Source organism: Erythranthe guttata, chromosome 8, assembly GCF_056151865.1.
Source record: "Erythranthe guttata isolate IM_541 chromosome 8, IM_541, whole genome shotgun sequence".
In the NCBI taxonomy this organism is placed as follows: Eukaryota; Viridiplantae; Streptophyta; class Magnoliopsida; order Lamiales; family Phrymaceae; genus Erythranthe; species Erythranthe guttata.
In genome coordinates, this window is record NC_142540.1 from 19,548,377 (window position 1) to 19,566,349 (window position 17,973).

At 36.6% G+C, this 17,973-nt stretch overlaps 3 protein-coding genes and 1 non-coding gene across 5 annotated transcripts; 2 read left to right on the plus strand and 2 right to left on the minus strand.

Annotated features, from left to right (window-relative positions):
- Positions 1-2,198: 2,198 nt before the first annotated feature.
- On the plus strand, positions 2,199-2,280 carry TRNAS-AGA (transfer RNA serine (anticodon AGA)). The gene has a single exon. It is a non-coding gene; the product is annotated as a tRNA-Ser (tRNA).
- Positions 2,281-2,812: 532 nt separating this feature from the next.
- LOC105961844 (uncharacterized) lies at positions 2,813-4,115 on the minus strand. Its single transcript, XM_088821336.1, has 2 exons — positions 3,806-4,115; positions 2,813-3,592 (listed from the first exon to the last, which is right to left on the minus strand). The coding sequence occupies exons 1-2, from the start codon at positions 4,024-4,026 to the stop codon at positions 2,902-2,904; spliced, it is 912 nt and encodes a 303-aa protein (XP_088677462.1). The 5' UTR covers positions 4,027-4,115; the 3' UTR covers positions 2,813-2,901.
- A 1,314-nt stretch (positions 4,116-5,429) lies between these two features.
- On the plus strand, positions 5,430-13,072 carry UBP14 (ubiquitin-specific protease 14). The gene is made up of 20 exons (XM_012986246.2): positions 5,430-5,831; positions 6,436-6,607; positions 7,112-7,224; positions 7,355-7,691; positions 8,192-8,286; positions 8,666-8,799; positions 8,880-8,936; positions 9,050-9,127; positions 9,252-9,306; positions 9,421-9,462; positions 9,702-9,782; positions 9,878-10,076; positions 10,163-10,220; positions 10,298-10,420; positions 10,557-10,645; positions 10,752-10,841; positions 11,468-11,626; positions 11,707-11,828; positions 11,925-12,048; positions 12,560-13,072. Exons 1-20 carry the CDS (start codon positions 5,736-5,738, stop codon positions 12,736-12,738), a joined length of 2,403 nt encoding a protein of 800 aa, XP_012841700.1. The 5' UTR covers positions 5,430-5,735; the 3' UTR covers positions 12,739-13,072.
- Positions 13,073-13,427: 355 nt separating this feature from the next.
- On the minus strand, positions 13,428-17,356 carry LOC105961984 (uncharacterized). Of its 2 annotated transcripts, none has more exons than XM_012986245.2 (6): positions 16,955-17,356; positions 15,241-16,552; positions 14,675-14,944; positions 14,428-14,583; positions 14,003-14,123; positions 13,428-13,795 (listed from the first exon to the last, which is right to left on the minus strand). In XM_012986245.2, the coding sequence occupies exons 1-5, from the start codon at positions 16,966-16,968 to the stop codon at positions 14,004-14,006; spliced, it is 1,872 nt and encodes a 623-aa protein (XP_012841699.1). In that variant the 5' UTR covers positions 16,969-17,356; the 3' UTR covers positions 13,428-13,795; position 14,003. The 2 variants fall into 2 exon arrangements, with proteins under 2 accessions (XP_012841699.1, XP_012841698.1); XM_012986244.2 differs by having other exon boundaries at positions 13,428-13,894.
- Positions 17,357-17,973: the final 617 nt, after the last annotated feature.

Sequence of the window (17,973 nt, forward strand, 5' to 3'; positions counted from 1 at the left end):
CCCCTTTAGGCTGCGAGAGAGGGGGGGCTTTGCCCTTACCCTTTTGCGAGCGGGAGGGGGTGACTGACGGACCCCGGGTTTTGGATACCACGGCCCTCTTCTGGGACCTGTTCCTCTGTTCCGACGGAGGACCAAGACGGATTATGGGGGTGCGAATCTCACCGGAGGAAGAAGAGGAAGATTCGGAGGACATGGGGTAGAGGCAAAGGGAGAAAACACGAAAAAGAAAAAATAAGGGGACTGAAGAAACACAAAAAGCGGGGTGGAGAAGTGTTTACCTGGATAAAAGGGGAGGAAAGAGCAATTGCCGGCGCCGTAGAAGAACAGAGGAAAAGGAGGAGGGGATGGTGGAAGAAGAAAGTAGAGGGGAGGGGTGAGGAAGACCCCTTTTTATAGTCAAGGGATGGGATTTGAGGAGGCGCATGCGCTGCAGTAATTGTGAGAGGACAGCGCAGGCGGCGGTTCGATTTCCAAAAAAAAAAAAAAAAAAAAAAAAAAAATTTAATAAATTAAATCATTTAATTACTCGGAATGTGTACAGTTTTTCTGCTTCGGAATATGAAACGATGCACGTTATTTGAAGCGGTGCAAGTGAGTACATTAGGAAGCGGGTCGCCGGAAGGGGAGCACGCGCACTCTCTCGCTGAGAGCGAACTCGCAGCTACGTGCGCCAGGTCGCAAGTAACCGCGAGTGGGGGACTAGTTGATCCAGCCCGGGATTGCTTGATAGATCCAATAAAGACAAGGCCCAAACAAAAGATCAAAAGGCACCATTCAAGCCCATTAATAGAAGCCCATCAGACTGGCCCCGGTGGGGCGAGAAGGACCAGGCCGCAGATCGCGGGTAGCCCGCGTGCGAGAGGCTTCCCGCTTCCCCACTCTCTCGCATAGCGGATTTGCTCCCCCCCACCTACTCTGCTTTGTATCTCCCGCCAGATTGCATGCTCCCGCCCGGAGATAATCATGACTGCACATGGGGTATTTAATACACGTCCAATCCCCTGACAAGCGCATACGAATGTCTCTTCGACCCCTACTTTTTGCCTCTGCAGCCGCCAATGAAGTGACATATTAAACCGCATTGGAGGTAATTTGAGGTCCGGATGCTTAATTACCGCGATGGGACAGGTAAATTAAATTGAATAGTATTTGGCGTCCGTCCCCTTCTTTCTAGTATAAATAGGGGCAATAAATGCAGTAAAAAAAAACACAAGCATACATACTTGAATTGCTCATATAAACTAGTATTTCTTCAGAAATTTACTGACTTGGCCGTCGGAGTGCTAACTCCGGCCTAAGTCCGGTTCTTTTCTTCCTTTGTAGGTTTGCTGCGGTCCCCCGGTCTCAATCCAAGCCCATTCTACTCTTTAAATCAACCCACCATGAATCCGGTCGGATCACATAGTATATTTGATTCGCAGTAAAATTTGGAATTTAATTAAAACTATTAACTAACATTTACATAAAATAAGTCTATACTATATTTTATGGGACAATATATTAAGATGAAGCAAAACTATAAAAAATTAAAACATCTAAGAAACAAATAAATTAGGCAAAATTAATATATGTTAGTTAGCATTTCAAATAATATAGTTATGACTACACGTACTACTCTAAAAAAAAAAAAGTAACATAAACAAAAAGAAAGATTAATCTTTTACTATGAAAATTTTGATTTGAATTCTTAATTTATATTACATAATATTTTAAAAAATAAGTGTAAATTATTTATATGGTTATAATTTCTTTTAATAAGGGCCCTTAAATATATATTATCAACAAATACTAATATATAAACACTATTTTTTTTAGAATTGGGGGCCCCTAAAATTCGTAAAAAATCGGGGGCCCTAGGCGACCGCCTTGGTCTGTCTTCCCTCAGAACCGGGCCTGGTTATATACTATTACACTCATGTAATTCATCGATTGTAACATAAACGATACTAGTGTAATGTACTAAGCCCATTTAATTAGTTGAGTTGAATAAATGGAAGAATATAATTGACGTTACACTTCATGTTACATACAGTTAAAATATTTATTGTCTAAACAATTTTTTTAAGTAGCTTAACTACAAGTTTTAAAATATATCATGAAATGACAAAATGTAATAATTAAAGGGGTAGCAGAATAAATACGAATAAGATGAGTAGTGATTATGACAATTAATAACACCTAATTAAACGTTGCATCAAGTGGACGTGCCGGAGTGGTTATCGGGCATGACTAGAAATCATGTGGGCTTTGCCCGCGCAGGTTCGAATCCTGCCGTCCACGTTTTAATAAATATTTTTTTAAAAATAAACTAGAGCATATGTTAAAATAGTAGAGACAAAATGTTATTAAATCATTAGTTGGATTCTCTCTCTCTTTTTTTTTTTAATATAAATTCGCATAATTTCACCGGGTTATATTCTACCATTCATATGTATATATAGTCATACATACTTTAAAGTTTAAACGCATCCATATGTATATATATATAAAAATATATACATGTTACATATTTATTTCACCAAGTGTAGTATATATGTAACGGATCAGCTCGAACCAATACTAAACATAATATTTAAAAATCAAGCCAATCAATTTTGTCGATATTTATTTCACCAAGTGTAGTATATATGTAACGGACGACCAGCTCGAACCAATACTAAACATAATATTTAAAAATCAAGCCAATCAATTTTGTCAAAATATAAATACAAGGACATGTTTTTACAATTATATATATATATATATATATATATATATATATATATATATATATATATATATATATATATATATATATATAAAACAAGGGAACTATAGGCCAAAAAAGAGAATGTATTTTTATTTTGTAACAATTCAATTTAAAATCATAAAAATTTGGATTTGTTTTTCTTTCTTTAGTCCCTATATTGACCGGTTCCTCTCCAGCAACCCTTCCATGACCACCCTTTTCTTGTACTCTTCCGAGTCAACGATATTGCTGACGTCATTTACCGGCGAGTCAACCCTTTGGAACCGATGACCAGGATAAAAGAAAAGCCACGTCGAAGTACAAGTCACTATAGCGAAAACCTTGCCCCAAAAAACCAATGCACCCAAACAAACCAAAAAAATACACATTTGATCAAGACTAGGGTTACAATAATTACTAATACATTTTCGTCCGCAGTCTCTTCTCGCAGGTTTCTGCGGTTTAGTAGTAGCAGTAGCAGTAGTAGTACTGTTAATTGGGGGGCTCATTTGTTCGAAATCAAGAGAAACGGAGCGTTTAATGATGATGCCATTGCCGTCGGAATATTCCGATCCCGAGTTGGAGGAGAGGGAGGAGATGGAGGAAGAGGACATCGATGAGGCGGAGGAGCGGTGGCGGCTTGAGTTCGAGGAGAATATCGAAGAAGAATGGTTCGAATTTGTACGGAATATTTCTTGGTGAGGCTCCCAAAAGGGCTTGCATGTGAAACTCTTCTTTACCGATTTTACGAGCCTTTTGCTTTTCGATAATAAGTTGCTGCTTGGTCGGTCCAAGTGGTCCTGCTTCGAAGATTCGCTTTTCGATTTCCTTAGCTGATCATCATTAAAATAATTACAGTTAAACCTTCATAAATTAATGTAGTCAGGACCAACCAAATTTCATTAATTTAGTGAAATATTTTTAAACGCGTTATCTTTGAGTAGGAACCCGAAAAACAATATTATTTAAACGAGGTTATTAATTTATCGAGTTTCTATTGTAAAATAATTATTGCAAAAAAATAAATTTTGTCGGGAAATTTTTTGATACATACATAAAATAAATAAAATCATAAACAAATCGTAATTTACCGCCGATGGCTTGCAGAAAACGGCCTTCATGGAGGCGAAGGAGAAACTCCGGCGGACCTTCTTCTTCCTTCTCCCGCCGCTCTCAGACGGCGGCGGCGGCGAACTGTTGTCCATTATTTCATAATCTCCGTCGTCGTCGTCGTCGACCAAAGGATTAAAGCACGTGAAAATTTTGCTCGTCCCACGATTATTCTTCGTGGGATCCATAGACAAACAAAAATTCTAAAAAAAATCCATGTAAAGTTTAATCAGACGAACAAAAGAAGGCGATGAAAAATAGACGGTGAGAATTCCTAAGAAAACCAAAAAAAAAAAGAAAAGAAAATATATATAATATATGTATATATATATGCTCTATATTTCACCGTCAAACCTCTTCGCCGTTTATAATGGTTTTACCTGAATAATTTACATTTATTTTTTTATTCTGCAAAAAAAAAAAAAGAAAAAAAACGGTGGGATTAAGAAACAAATGAAGATTTTATGTGAGATAATGGAGGGGGTGGTCGGAGAAAACTAAGGGGGCGTGTGTTTAACCGGCTTTGCCGCTCTTGGAATATTTAATTCGTATCCGATGCTGAGTCAGAATAGGATTTGAATTTCTTTTTTTACCTTTTTTGGATAATGAACGGTCTGATTTTCTCTAAATTTGAATTTTCATTAGTGTTTGGATAAACTTATAAGCTAATAATAAAAAGAGCTTTTAATCTTTTTTCAAGTTTATAAGATGTTTAGGAACTTTTTTTTTGATAGGAAGATGTTTAGGACCTTATAAGCTCTGTTAAAATGTTTAACAATTTTTTTTACAAATAAGTTGTTCGAGAGATTTTAAGATTTTTAAAAAAAATACTTATATAGCTCTATACCGCGAATTTATATATCGATTAGATGGATTTGAATTAAAAACTTTTGGAAAGAATTCTAAGTTTTTTCGTTAAGAATAACTAATTCCAATTTTGTTCCCAACAATATCGGAAATCTGAATTTCAAAAACTAAAATAAAAAAACTTATTAAAAAAAGAAAAGAAAAATCGGATCGAAATCGTCTGAATTCGAAATTTTCAATCATATATTCAAGGCCCAAAAAATATGATTTATTTTGCACCTGGACTTCTTTGTATTTGGGCTTCTCTTTTGGGTCCCAAATACAAAGAAGTCCAGGTGCAAAATAAATCATATTTTTTCTCATCACAATAATATTTTTTTTTGGATAAATTACGAAAATCCCTATGAACTTAGTTAAATTATGAAATCACCTCCACCTATTGGTAATTATAAAAAAAACACCTAATATTTGTTTCCGTCTTACACCAACTCCGTACAATATGACTCTTTACATAATCTTTTTGATTTCATGGATTTGATTTTACCCAATTTTAAGATATTTTATTTTATTGCTTACCGATTTAACAGAAGTTATATTAGACTGTACACATTTCTATTGAAAAACTCGGTTAACGGTTAGTCCGAGAATTTTTTTGGTAATTATGGACAGGTAGGTGCAATCTTCATTACTTAACCTAAGTTAAGGGGTTTTTCTGTAATTTACTCTTTTTTGGGGTTGCTTTTTCCTGTTATTATTTATCCATAAAAGAAAAATAAAAAAATTTAAATACCCTAATTAGTAAACTGAAATGTTAATTAATCGTAACAGAGTTGCCAAAGAAGGTGAGAAGACTTGACACACAGCGCAAACACGCCAACACCGCTTCCATTGCTTTTCTCCTCTTCTCTTCTCCCTCACTCTGCCGATACTTAGGGCAAAGAATATACGCACACCTATACATACAGATACGTACACTCCAGCCTCCACCAATTCGTCGCCACTCTCTCTCTCGCTCTAGGAATTTTCAGCTGCTTTCCGGCGGAGAAAATTGTAGCCGAGTATAACTTTTTTTTCGTAGGATTTAAACCCGATGGAGCTGCTCCGATCGAACCTCTCCCGTGTTCGAATTCCCGAGCCGACTAATCGCATATACAAGGATGAATGCTGCATATCTTACGATACTCCGGTATTTGGCTTTGCTGTAATTGTTACTCGCTTTAGTTTTGCTGTGATACATATGTGGATTATTATTTGGAGTGACGAATTTCATCGCTTAGGTGTTTTGGAATTGTTTCTCGTGTTGCCTGTTATTGATTTAGCGTTGTCATTTTTCAGAATTAGGGTTTATCATAGGGTGTGATTGATTGTTTGGGGCCATGGTGTTGAATTGGTAGTTATACCACGTTTTATGCTGTAGTATTAAGAAATTTGTGTATGTATGTATGTGAAGTATGTGGATTATTATTTGGAGTGACGAATTTCATCGCTTAGGTTTTTTGGAATTGTTTCTCGTGTTGCCTGTTATTGATTTTGCACTGTCATTGTTTTTTTTTTCCCGAATTAGCGTTTATCATAGGGTGTGTGTGTTTGTTTGGGGGTCATGATGTTGAATTGGTAGTTATAACACGTTTTATGCTGTATGGTTAATAAATTTGTTTAATACGTGGATGCAAGGAAGCTGGAATTCTTAATTGTTTGCCACTCTTAGTTTTTCTTAGTACTACTGTATAAGGTGCACACACTTCTGTTTTTTTTGTGCGAATTAGTTAAATTTTTTTTTTTTAATGCAGAAATCAGAAGGTGGATTGTATGTGGATATGAATTCGTTTCTTGCATTTGGCAAGGAATTTGTGGATTGGAACTATGAGAAAACTGGAAACCCTGTGTATCTGCACATCAAAGCGACCAGGAAGCTGGTTCCTGAAGATAGGCCATCAAAGAAACCAACACTTCTAGCCATAGGTACGGAGTGAATTAGATTTTGAGTTGAGTGCTTTCGGTTTAAGCGCAGCAACATTTGTTTCATTATGGCTTTATTATTTTGATATAAAGTAACAAGAAAATGGTACATGATTCGTTAGAAAATTCTTGCTCCGTGGCTGCCATTTGTTTGGTAATATTGAATATTGGAGTTTTTTTTAGATGAGTTGACGATTTGTCTAATAGTGATAATTGATAGAAGAGTGTAATTCCATTTGATGTGTGCTTCGATAAAATAGAAGTTGATTCAGGTGCTGACTAACTTCATGTCTTAACCACAAGGCATTGATTTTATTTAAATAATTGGCGATATATCTTTTTAGCTTGCTAGGTGAATGATTTGGGACACCTCTTATTGCTGCCGTTGCCTCTCCTGATATTTGTTAAATGTCAAATGCTTACTTATACTGCAACCTTATTTTTGACAGTGCTGTACCCAACCTTAATTTATTCTAAATTATTCTGCGAATTGCATATTTTTTGTAGGTATTGAAGGAGGGTTTGATAACAATGATCCAGATTACGAACAGAGCTATGAGATCGTAATTTTACCAGATTATGCCACCCTTCCTTTTCCATCAGTGGAGCTGCCAGAAAAGGTTACCTCCCTAATTTTTTGTATTACATCCGTAAATTGTATGCATATCTAGATAGGTGAATGGCAGTTATATACACATGATCATTTTTTTGTTTCTTGAATGTATAACTTAACTTTTGTTGCACTTGCAGGTCAGATTAGCAGCTGATGCTGTCATTATGAGCGTGGGTGCAGGGAAGAAAGAGCAAATTGCTGCCTGGACCGCTGATACCAAAATCGTTAGTAAACATGCTATGGAATTAAAGCAACTTGACAACGGGGTCATTGTTCCTCCATCTGGTTGGAAGTGTGAGAAGTGTGATAAGAATGAAAATCTTTGGCTAAATTTAACAGATGGATCAATCCTATGTGGTAGAAAAAATTGGGATGGAACTGGTGGGAATGACCATGCAGTTAACCATTACAATGTGTCAAGATATCCTCTGGCCGTAAAGCTAGGAACAATAACTGCTGATTTAGAAGCAGCAGGTAATGCCTGCATTCTCCCCATTATCTACCTGCTTGCAATTTGTAATTCTTTTACCTGCTCTCATACTTATAAAATCTGGTTTATCTTTTTTGAGAATTTAATACAGTCACTGGCATGCAGACTCTAGTATGATAGATTTCTAGCGTGTTATGATTTCTGTGTATTGGTGGGTTAGTTGGAATGGAATAGTCAATCTTGGGATTCAGTATCAATTCAAAAGGATATTCAGAGATCCATGCTTTCTTTATGCTTTTGACAATTGTTAGCCTGGTTGTTATTCATACAAATTAGTTCGGTTGATTTAGGTATTATTAGACTGTATCTGTTGTTAGTTGCCAAAGTCATGTTTGTAAAATCTACAAGTTAGCATGGTTGGAAATATGGTAATTTAACATACCGCCAAAACGTTGAACTAGCAGTTTCGAGTTAAAACTAGCACTTAATTTCTTGATTACTTTTTTTCGTATGTAATAATGATGCTCAAACTTTGGCAGCTCAGACGTTTACTCTTATGACGAGGATGAAAGTGTTGTGGATCCACTTCTAGCACAGCATCTACAACATTTCGGTATTGACTTTTCATCCTTGCAAAAGGTAAGAACCTGGAAACGTTATACATTAACTTGTGGTTTATATTCATGATTTTTTTTTCATTTCATAGGAAGTCCCTATATAAACTTATTTGTTTTGTTGATTTTACTTCTTCAAAATAGTTGTAAATCATAGTTTCTGTATTGTTAAAATTTGTCATCATCATAATTAATTGTGTCCTAAGAAGCTAACATCTTGGTGCAAGCAACATGTGAGTCTGTTTTGTGAACTTTTTTGTTTCACGGGATCTCCTCAGATGAAATTATTTTTTTATGTTGGTATCCTTAAAAGAGCTGTGATGCTACTTCAGTACATAGGTTTCTCTATGGTTAAAATTTTCATCACTGTAATACTTTGTTGCCCTGTCTTGGTAATATTTTAGACCGAAATGACAACCGCTGAGAGAGAACTTGATCAAAATACCAATTTTGACTGGAACCGTATTCAAGAGAGCGGACAGGAAGTTGAGCCACTTTTCGGACCAGGCTACACAGGACTTGTAAATCTTGGCAACAGGTTTCTTACTCTCTGTTTTATATCGATGTGCTTTAAGTGGTATTTCTGCTATCTCATTTCTTAATTTGTTCACTCTGCAGTTGTTACTTGGCTGCAACTATGCAAGTCATGTTCTCCACACGGAGCTTCTGTTCACGGTCAGTTACTGCATTATGGCTGTTGAGGAGTAATTAGGTTTTGACATTATTTTAGCTACTATTATCTGTAACATGGTCGGTAGGATTTATCTTTTGATGTGTTTTCTTTTTAGATACTATTCGGATCAAAGTTTGAAGGTGGCTTTTGATACAGCTCCAGCTGATCCAACTGTGGACCTAAACATGCAACTGTAAGTGAAGAGCTCATTTATAAATATTAAACATAGTAAAACGAGCAGTATTCTTCTTTGATACAGCACTGACTTTGCTGCCACCTCCTCCAGTTATTGTTAACTTATCCCTTTTTCTTTGCAGAACCAAGCTAGCTCATGGTTTGCTTTCTGGTAAATATTCCATTCCCTCTACGAAGGTATGCTTAGTTCATTGTTTGATGCTCTTCTTTTTTTTTCGTCCTCTCTCTCAGTTGCTGCAGATTATAATTACTCTTTTTTTTTTTTCTTTTTTTCTTTTTTCAATCTCCCAGAAAGATGATGCAGAAGATGCAGTACAGACTACGTTAACTGCTGTAAGCACTTCATTTTAATGTCCACTTTTATTTGTTCGTTTTGTTACTTTTGGTTCTTATCAATTATCAAAACATTATTGGTTTAGTAGTACTAGTAAGAAAATAAGTATCTGGACACCTTCAACAACTTTATTCCTGTTAGTAAGATTATTTGTAAAGTTTATTATTATTTATAGTGTTAAGCTCTTATATGAGATGTATTTTGGCTCTCTAATCCTGAGTTTTTGATCAACTTACAGAAACAAGAAGGTGTTCCTCCTCAAATGTTCAAGTCCGTAATTGCTGCAAAGCATCCTGAATTTTCGACTATGAGACAACAGGTATGTTTAGATTTGTCACTTTCTGCAATTGTACCATCTATTACTATTGCAATTTATCACGTACAATAAGTGTTTGACCAGAAAGTATAATATAGGATGCTCTAGAGTTCTTCCTGCATCTTATTGACCAAGTCGAGCGAGTCAATACGGGGAACCCAATATTTGATCCTTCAAGGAGCTTCAAGTTTGGCATTGAAGAGAGATTGCAATGTCCCTCGGGAAAAGTTGCTTACAACAAAAGATACGACTATATTCTTTCTCTAAGCATTCCACTGCACAGAGCTACAAACAAAAGTAAGTCGAAGATCACCATCGCAAGCCCAATATCAATCTTGATAGCCAGCCTGTAAACTAACATCATATTTCTTGTATTGTTACAGAGGAATTAGAAGATTTCCAGAAATTGAAAGCTGAGAAGGATGCAAAGGGAGAAGAACTGTGAGTTGAAATCGTGAAATCTTCTCATATGCATTTAATTTTGTTCTATACTTTGCTGAATATATTCTTTGTGGTAGGTCTTCTAATGAAATTGTACGCCCAAGAGTACCATTGATGGATTGTTTGGAATGCTTTTCTGCTCCAGAGGAGTTGCATGATTTTTACAGTACTGCATTAGACGCCAAAACTACTGCAACTAAGTGAGTTTTCTCCTCCGCCCCTTGTCACCATCCTGGAAAAAGAAGTGGACTTTTTCTTGCGCTCTGCTTCTATTTCTATCTCTATTTTGTTATTTATTTCGAAATCTAACATATTTCTTTCTGAATGTACCCGCAGAACGGCAGGTTTGACTTCATTTCCTGATTACCTGGTATTGCACATGAGGAAATTTGTCCTGGAGGAGGGTTGGGTCCCTAAAAAACTTGGTATGATGTACTTATCTCTTTGTGCTAATTCTTGTCAAATTATTTACATGAATAAAGTTTATTGATGATTACTTATTTTTTCCGTTTTCTGGTTTAATATTTGTAGATGTCTATATTGATGTTCCTGATACCATAGACATCAGTAACATGCGAAGCAAAGGTCTTCAACGAGGGGAGGAATTGTTACCTGATTCTGGTATGTATTCTCTAAAAGATGTTTAGTTTTCAACTCATTATTTCTGTTTTATGAACGTCTATTGCTCTGGATTCGTGATATTTCAATTACAATGAATAAAATAAAAAGGATTTTGTGATGTGTACTGCGTAGTATCGGTCATACTTATCATCAATCTTGCTTTTGTTTTTTCAATCAATTAATTTGTTGGTTTAAGGCATCATTTTCAGTTTTGCTTCTCGTCTTAATGTTTTCCTTGCTAGCCACTGACCATTTTGGGAATATTTTCAAAAGCCATGATTGTGTCCGTGTTCTCTGATTAAAGTGATGTATTGATCAATTTGGAAATGAAAAAAATAACATTGACCTCGTTCAGAATGAAAAGATTATGTTCATCACTGTTGCAATTTTTTTTGGAAAGACCTTAACCCCCATGGTGAAATTTCATATTTGATTATGCAAAGGTTTCTTGAGTAGTACCTTTTGAGGTGTCCTGCATGCCAATGCTTTTATGTCGCTAAGCGACTAGAAAAGAGTTCCTGAACTTTTATATTGTTCCTGTTGTCTGATTTTCTCATTCAAATTTAACTCTGCAAGCATTGATAATTGTGAATTACTTATTACCATTTACTGTCTCTTATGTACAGCTGTTGAGGACGTCGGAATAAATGCCAACGAAGACATTGTTAACCAACTTGTGTCAATGGGATTTCAGTATCTTCATTGTCAAAAGGCTGCCATCAGTACATCAAATGTTGGACTCGAAGAAGCGATGAATTGGCTACTTAACCATATGAATGATCCAGGTATTCCACATCTATTGTTGTTGAAGAGACTATTTCAAGTTTATGGATTGAACTATTATTGATACAAAAACTTTTCCCAGACATTGATGAACCTATTGCAAAAGCACAGAAGAGTGCTTCATTCATTGATCCATCAAAACTCGAAACTTTAATATCATTTGGCTTTGACGAAGATACTGCTCGGAAGGCTCTTCAGGCATCGGTATAATACTTGTAACCAGACTATTGAATATTTTTTTCATTTTCAAGAGAATTCTTACATGTTAACTGACGTGTTGGATTTTTTGACTATTTACAGGATGGTGATATTGAAAAAGCTACGGAATGGATATTTAATCCTCCTTCTGGTGTGTCAAATATGGATACTACACCTAGTAGCAGTGGAAATGCTGTCGATGCAGCTCTACCTGATGGACAAGGAAGTTAGTTTCTTATACCCTTCGTAATTTCTTTTGCACTTTTACTACTGTTTTTCTCTACCAGAATTTATAATTGCTTGCTCTGCATAACTTGGTTTCTAATACTTCTTAGTCCCGTGCTGTGTAATTACTTGCCTGGACACTGCTAATTCCTCGCGTTTAGAATTATTTTGACCATCTCTACAGTATAAAGTTACTTCAAAAAATCTTGGGCTTTTGAATTATAAGACCCTTAAATGTTTCAGAAATTAAGGTACAAAAAATGAAACTCAGTCGCACATTCACCCAAAGATCTGAAGAGTTCTTTAGCTAATGTGTGAAAAGACTAAAATTTACCTTGCTTTTCTTCTTTCCTTTTCCTTGGAAAAGGAGAGATGAGGATATATTTGGTGTTCGTTGTATTAATAGTGTGAATGCTTGTAAACTCGGGTTGGTAATAATGTAATAATGTAGTACTTCTTCTGCTTGATAATAGAGAAGTTGTGCTAATGATTTTTTTCTCTTACCTCTTCAGAATACCGACTAATTGGACTAGTGAGCCACATAGGCACATCTACCCACTGTGGGCATTATGTTGCACATATCTACAAAAACGGTAGGTGGGTGATTTTCAATGACGATAAAGTTGGTGTTTCCAAGAATCCACCACTCGACATGGGGTACTTGTACTTCTTCGAGAGAATTGACGCGTAAATTGTTCAAGTACACACTAGGTTGAAAAACATGCTTCAAGCGAATTTTCTTGAACTTTTGTTGGCTGTTCGCCCTTTTTTTCTTGAATGGCCCTTCGAAGTCTATCTGGGCTTGAGGTGTGTATAGAACTTCTTATCGTATTTCGATCCTTCTGTAGTTGCATACACACATTCGGTTTTTTTGTTCGTGTTCTTCTCACTTCAAAGTGATCTGTCTTTTTTTTGGAAAGAGTTGATATATGGGGCTCTACATAAACAGGAGGATTTGTAGGAACTATCAAATATGTTTACCCTTTTTCTCTTTCTTTTGAATTGAATATGAAAGGCTGTTAAAAGAGTGTTTTTATTTTTATTATTATTTAAAAAAAAAACTTATTTATAAATCATTGTACATGAATAATCTACTTAAAACATATTCAATTGCACAAAATGTTTAGTGCTAATAAAATATCATTGTTTAGTAAAACAGAAACAATGAAAATAAATTATTTTGATCTGTGGTGCATCATTTATATTTGAGCATAAATTTGAATACAATCATACATAAGTTATTTGACTCTAAAAATTCTCAAAAAAATAAATAAATTACAAATCAGAATTTTTGGAATGAAAAACATTGTTCAAAAAAACAAAGAAAACGGATCGGAAATCTAGGAATTCGAAAATAAATGCCTTTCCATCTCCACCCCATTTTTACAACTCCAATACTTTGTTGCTTCCACGTGACAAGAGTTGAATTTACAATATACAGAAAAAATGTCAAGTGGTGCGTACTACACACACAATTTCAGTACAACCAGTGAAGCTGTGTTTTAACTTTTAACTATAAGAAGCAAAAATAGTACAATGTTATTACAACCTGATGTGTACTTTGTGATAGCCCTATATTAACAAATCATAAACCAACATTTTCGGGAACTGAAACCGGTAGGGAAAAAAGGTGGGAGGAGAAGATTTGAGGTTAGAGCTTAAAAAACCTCATTGAGTGCAGCGTTGATGATATCTTCGTTCGTTCTTTTCCGATGGTTTCATCATCTACAAATGTCGTTTCACCAACGCTGCATTCAATAATGCTTTTAATTCTTCGAAGCATTAGAAAGATCGAAAAAGCAAATTCTAGGTACGTTTCTTCAATTCTCACTCATCGGGTTTTTCGCCTGTGCATTTTCACATGAATGTATTTTCGAATACATTGTAACTATCTGAGCAGTAAATGTTTCAGATTTATTGTTTTATATAATAACTGAAGAATATGAGGGGGGCACCTTATGGGGCCATGACTCCTTCGATTGTATAGAAGAGAGAATCCACCCAATCGGCTTTGAAAAGCAATTTTTGCAACGTTTGCATCGCGTCGTACTCTGGGTCAAGCTTCCGCTGCCATCCCTATTCAATAACCAGTATGGAAAATTCAAACATACTGCATTGATAATCGAACATACTGTAGCTAAAAAGTACAAAAGATGATTGAAGGTCGATACACAAATGGGTAACAAATCTTGATTTTATGGAGTCAAAATCTTGCTTCATAAATAGTTATCACAATTAAGTCCATAAAATCGAACATAATAGCAGAAATTTTTGCTCTTAAGAGTCCTGAGAACTAGTGAAATCGGAAGAACAAGAATATCGGGTATCAGTAGACAGATTTTCAATTTTTGATGAATTTACATGGAATTCTAGAATATACCTCCAACACCATGGTAGTTACGATGACAGTGCAAATATTGCCATCAATATTGACTCTGTGGCGCCTGACTTGTTCGAGCATTTGTTGCATGCAATCAGCCGGGTGAAATAAACCGCCTTCGTCCGAGCCCCAAAACTTGAAAGTATTGTCCACTTCCTGTCCAGATATCAGAACTCATCCATAAAGAAAAGAACAGCACGACTCTCTTCACCCATAACAAAACGAAGCAGTATGCCAGAAAACACACCTTGATGAATGCCTCTGGATACGGGCAGTTTTGCTTGTTAGATAGTCTCAGTGTGCACTCAGCAGCAGCACGGCCGTCACGAAGGGCAACAGCCTTGAAGAACTCCACTAGATTGTCTCTGTCCTTACGAGGGAGTTCCGCAGTCATCCCTACGTCAAGGAAAATGACGTGAGGTCTTGATTTAAACAGAGATTTCCCTGAACTATTGCTCTCTAATTCTCTTACAATAATGTTCCCCGGATGCATGTCTGCATGGACGAAGTTATCTACCTGAAATTAGAAGAGTTAACTGCAATCAAATTCAGGAACGAGTTCCAGTTTGTACACACTATTTCATGAACAGTGTCGAATTCCAGTTCGACTAAGGGTAGAAAGATGACTCGTGAATTAACATCATAATAACTTCAGTAGAAAAAACTATACACTAGATTCTTATAGACTAATTCGATAACGACCATTGTCTTTTGGTACTATACTACACATCAATTGCATATTCTAAGGATTCTCGATAATATGAGCATTTTTTTTAATGTCAAAGCAACAACACATAAACTAAAAATTCATACCAAGAGCATCTTTAGGAGTGCATGTGTCCCAATATGAGCAAGTGCAGTATTAATGTGTTCCTGTCCTTTGATCTTGTCGACATAATGTAGGATACTTTCTCCATGCTCAAAAGTTTCCACAAGAACAGCTGGATGTACCAGAGGATAAAGAGGTTTCGGGAACGATACATCCTTCCAGTGACGGAAATTATAAGTAAACCGACTCAAATTAGCTGCCTCCCTCGCAAGATCAACTTGCGACAACATGAAAACAGAAAATTGCTGTATGCTCTCATCCAGTCTCAACCATTTCAGCGCAGGGAAAAAATTCGAGACCTTCGCAAATAAATTAATCAACATGAAATCTCTACGGATTGCTTCACTAACACCAGGATGTCTAACTTTCACAGCAACAAGCATCGGCTTAACCTGCACTCGAGGATATCTGAATCTCAGCGTAGCTTGATGAACTTGAGCTACGCTGCCAGATGCCACAGGCTCCTCTTCAAAGTTATCGAAAATTTCAGCCAGTTTGCGGCCGAATGCCTTTTCGACAGTGCTTTTCGTATACGCAAAGCTATGTGCCGGTGCTTTGCTGTGAAGCTCAGCGAGCTCATTACACAGATCATTCGGGAAAAGATCAGGCCTTGCTCCAGCCCATTGGCCCCATTTGATAAATGCTGGGCCAGCTCTTTCTAATGTTACACGAACCACTTTGAGCCATGACCTCCTAAACTCAACGCCAAGGGAATCAGCAAAAGGAGCCATTATTACGCAAGGAGAGAACAAAGCGGCCAAATATATGGCTCGTATAACCAGTACAACTCCCTCTAACAGAGAAAAGATTAGCGAAGTCACGTAAACACGCCCACCTTGTGCATGCATGTACACAGTATCCTTTGTCGGAAGGTACTCTGCATGTGCCATATCTCTTTCATTCGATGCTATCTCTCTGATAATTAAGGCCAGAATTCCGGGTGCCACTAGGTGTGAACGAGACAAGGCAAGGCTTACTGCACGTGCTATCCTACTTATGGGCGGGATAATTGGTCCGTTATACGAATATAATTCCAAAAGCCCTCTCCATGCAATTTGGGCGCTATAAGAAAGCATATAACTTGTAGTAGATGATACATGGATGCTTTTACATCCTCTACTCTTCCATAACATCTCCTTAACTTCATGTAACATACGAGAGGAAATCCATCCATGAGGAGCAGTGCTGCTGGAAGAGTAGTACCTGAGTTTAATTGGAGACGATTTTCGACAGCGATTTATCGCACAACACCAAGTCCTCGCACTCGGGAAAATGGATCGTGCAACTCGCTTAATACTGCAAAATCAGCAATTATTTTTAAATTTGATATTTTTAGAATTAAAGCAAGCAGAATCTGATACTATTGGGGTATGAAACTAATTAATCATGAAATAGTTTCTGCACAACTTTTTTCCAATAAAAATTGAAAAAATCAGTTTCACTTTTATATCCATATTGCTCTCAAAAATCAAAACAGATCTTTCTATCGGCTCAATTGATTCAGGAAAAGCTACCGTTCATCCAGAAAAGTAATGAAAAAAAAAATGGTCAAGTAAACAACAGAATAAGTAAATTCAGTCGCTAATTAAGTTATTAACCAACTCCATTCAGTTCATTTGGTGTAAAATTTTGATGAAGATAAACACTACAGCGTATAATCGCAACAAACTGTAAAAAAAAAAAAAAATCGGAGGAAACCTTGAAATGGCCATCGGAATGAGGTGCGGTGAGTGATGCGGCGACGGCGAGAGAAATTTGGAGGCATTTTCTCCTCAGCTCGAAGATATAGTCGTCGATTGACGAGGCTCCGGGAATTTGAGCATCTTCGCCGGAGAATTTCCGGTCAGTTAATCGGAGATTCAGGCGGCGTAAAAGCGTGGACCTTAGCGTTTGGTTGGGGGTAGTTGGTTATATGGAAGGATCCGGTTGTTGATATACATTGGACCGGGTATGGATTCTAGACTCGGGTCGGATCCTAACCGGGGCAAAACTGGGAAAATGAGAACAAGTAATTTGGATGTGGAACAAATATCTTAACAAATAGGAGTAATTAAATTTAGCTAAAGGAGGTCATTTATTAGTCAAATATATTTACGTATTAAACTCATACTCGCAGCTAAATTTCTTTGGGTAAATTCCACTTTACCCCCTTGTACTCTGTCCAAGAACCACTTTACCTTCTTACCTCCTTGTACTCTTAATTTCGTCGATTTACCCCTTTGTACTTGTACAATTTCCCAATACAACTCTCTTCGTCAACTTTTTTCGATTTTGACTCTGACGCCATTTGGTCAAGAGTCAAATTATTGACTTAAATATTGAATATTTTCGATTTTGACTCTCGAGATTAGAAAAGAGAAAGTTTCACACATTCATATATTTTTTTCTTTGCACTGGGTGGAATCGATCAATTTTTGGGTCTTGATTTTTACTAAGTTAGGGGTTCAATTTGGGAATATCTTGGAAGGGGAAGTGGTGGGAGAAGAAGAAATGACAATATTGACGGAGGAGAAATGACGCGTTATAGGCTGTGGCAATTTTGTAATTTATAGAGTTGACCAAATGGCGTGAGAGTCAAAATTGACAAAAAATGAAGGAAAGCGTTGTATTGGAAAATTGTACAAGTACAAGGGGGTAAATCGATAAAATTGAGAGTACGAGGGGGTAAAGTGACTCTCAGGCAGAGTACGAGGGGGTAAAGTGGAATTTACCCAATC

Coding starts and splice junctions, on each gene's coding strand:
- LOC105961844 (XM_088821336.1), bottom strand. CDS start 4,026: ATGGATCCCACGAAGAATAATCGTGGGACGAGCAAAATTTTCACGTGC. Junction 3,593..3,805: donor TCGGCGGTAAATTACGATTT/GTTTATGATTTT, acceptor TAATTTATGAAG/GTTTAACTGTAATTATTTTA.
- LOC105961984 (XM_012986245.2), bottom strand. Junction 14,945..15,240: donor CACTCCTAAAGATGCTCTTG/GTATGAATTTTT, acceptor TTCTAATTTCAG/GTAGATAACTTCGTCCATGC. Junction 14,124..14,427: donor TAACTACCATGGTGTTGGAG/GTATATTCTAGA, acceptor GTTATTGAATAG/GGATGGCAGCGGAAGCTTGA.
- UBP14 (XM_012986246.2), top strand. CDS start 5,736: ATGGAGCTGCTCCGATCGAACCTCTCCCGTGTTCGAATTCCCGAGCCG. Junction 5,832..6,435: donor GCATATCTTACGATACTCCG/GTATTTGGCTTT, acceptor TTTTTAATGCAG/AAATCAGAAGGTGGATTGTA. Junction 8,800..8,879: donor CTTGTAAATCTTGGCAACAG/GTTTCTTACTCT, acceptor TTCACTCTGCAG/TTGTTACTTGGCTGCAACTA.